This window comes from Salvia miltiorrhiza, chromosome 1, assembly GCF_028751815.1.
Source record: "Salvia miltiorrhiza cultivar Shanhuang (shh) chromosome 1, IMPLAD_Smil_shh, whole genome shotgun sequence".
In the NCBI taxonomy this organism is placed as follows: domain Eukaryota; kingdom Viridiplantae; phylum Streptophyta; class Magnoliopsida; order Lamiales; family Lamiaceae; genus Salvia; species Salvia miltiorrhiza.
Window position 1 is genome coordinate 11,991,947 of NC_080387.1, and position 1,718 is coordinate 11,993,664.

General features: G+C 49.5%; 1 protein-coding gene across 1 annotated transcript; it reads left to right on the forward strand.

The window, feature by feature from the left end:
- On the forward strand, positions 1-465 carry LOC131020837 (uncharacterized). Its single transcript, XM_057949913.1, has one exon. It carries the CDS (start codon positions 1-3, stop codon positions 463-465), a length of 465 nt encoding a protein of 154 aa, XP_057805896.1.
- Positions 466-1,718: the final 1,253 nt, after the last annotated feature.

Below are 1,718 nucleotides of genomic sequence, written 5' to 3' on the forward strand. Positions count from 1 at the left end.
ATGGTGTATGGCAAGAGGTGTCATTTACCGGTGGAATTGGAGCACAAGGCGTTCTGGGCAGTGAACAAAGTAAACTATGACTGGGACAACGCAGGGCAGGCAAGGAAGTTAGAGATCCAAGAGCTCGAAGAAATCAGGAGGGAGGCATACGACAATGCTGTTCTCTACAAAGAAAGAATGAAAAAGAGCCATGATGCCTTGATCACCAGCAAGCAATTCAGCCATGGGCAAGAGGTCCTGTTGTACCAGACACGGTTCAAGTTTGCACAAGGGAAGCTTAGTACCAAGTGGACCGGCCCATTCGTGGTGAAGGCCCAATTCCCAAACGGAGCCGTGGAGATTGGGAACCCGAAATCTGGGAAAGTGTTCAAAGTGAATGGACAAAGGTTGAAAGCCTATTTTGGGCATAAGCCCGATGCTGGGGAAGAACTGGATCTCGACCCAGCCACAAGCACCCCAAATTAAAAGGATGGTATCACGTCATGCCCAGGACGATAAATAGGGCACTGGCCAGGAGGTAACCTGGTATTTCCGTTTAGTTCTTTTTTAGTTTATTTCATTTTTGTTTGCCCAGGAACCCGGTTATGCCCACAGCTGTGGGCGAGCATTAGTTTCCCGCCTTCGCGGAAGTATGAAGTTGTTTTGCAGAAACAGGGAAGGAGTTATGGGCAAAAGGACAGTCGATGGAAGAAGCAATGATTCAAGGGCAAAAGGGGGCTCTCGGGCAGAACGCGACAGAAACCACCAGACGCACGTCACATCAAGTGACAGTTGTCAGCCCTTATATCCCCCAAAAACCCTAAAAACCCCTACCACGATGTCATTTCCTTAACTAGCCAACTTCCCATAATCACCGCCATCTTCCCGACCTTTCGAATACCAAAACCACCATCAGCCACCATGGTATCCACCAGACCCAAAAACAAACTGAGAGGAATACCCGACGGAACAGAAATCAATCTTACCGGAGAAAACCCCTCACCGTCAAAACCAAAAGTATCGAAGAAAGCACCACACAAAGAACCACTTCCGATGGAAACCACACCTACTCCCTCATCCAAAACCCTAGCGCTAACCGAGAGCCCCTCGCCGGTAGACGAACATGCAATCGAGCAACTCACGGCAGAAATCGACGTCCCTACTCTCGGCGACGGAGACCAACATGTAGTTGAAAGAGAAAGCAAAGCGACACCGGACAAGGCGAAGGAAAGCAAGGGAGAGTCGTCTAAGAAAAGGCGCACCACAGCTGTCCAGAAGAGGAAGAAGCCGATAGCCGAGAAATCGGCCACGCCAGCCGAAGAATCATCCACTGAAGGAAACGAACCATCTGGTTCGGTGGCGGAGAGCGAAGAACAGGGAGATTCCGGCGAGGAGCAAGAAGAGACTCCGGCAAAAAGGAGAAAGAAGGTGTTAGACCCAAACCCAATCCGAATGATAAAGGGAGAACCAGCATCTACACCGAGAAGCAAGAAGATGGCGGAGAGAGGAATTGTTGTGCCCAAGATTCTGGATATGGACGCACTAAAGCCCCTGGGCATAGTGGACAAGGAAAATGAGTATTTCAACAACATCGGATGGAAGGCATTCTTGGATTAGCCAGGGCACGCTTACAAGGAAGTGGTGAGAGAAGTATTTGAATCAGTACAGGTGGACATCAATCAAACTTGCGGTCCCTTAGGCATGAGTTTCTCCATGAATGGGGAGATCAGAGACATATC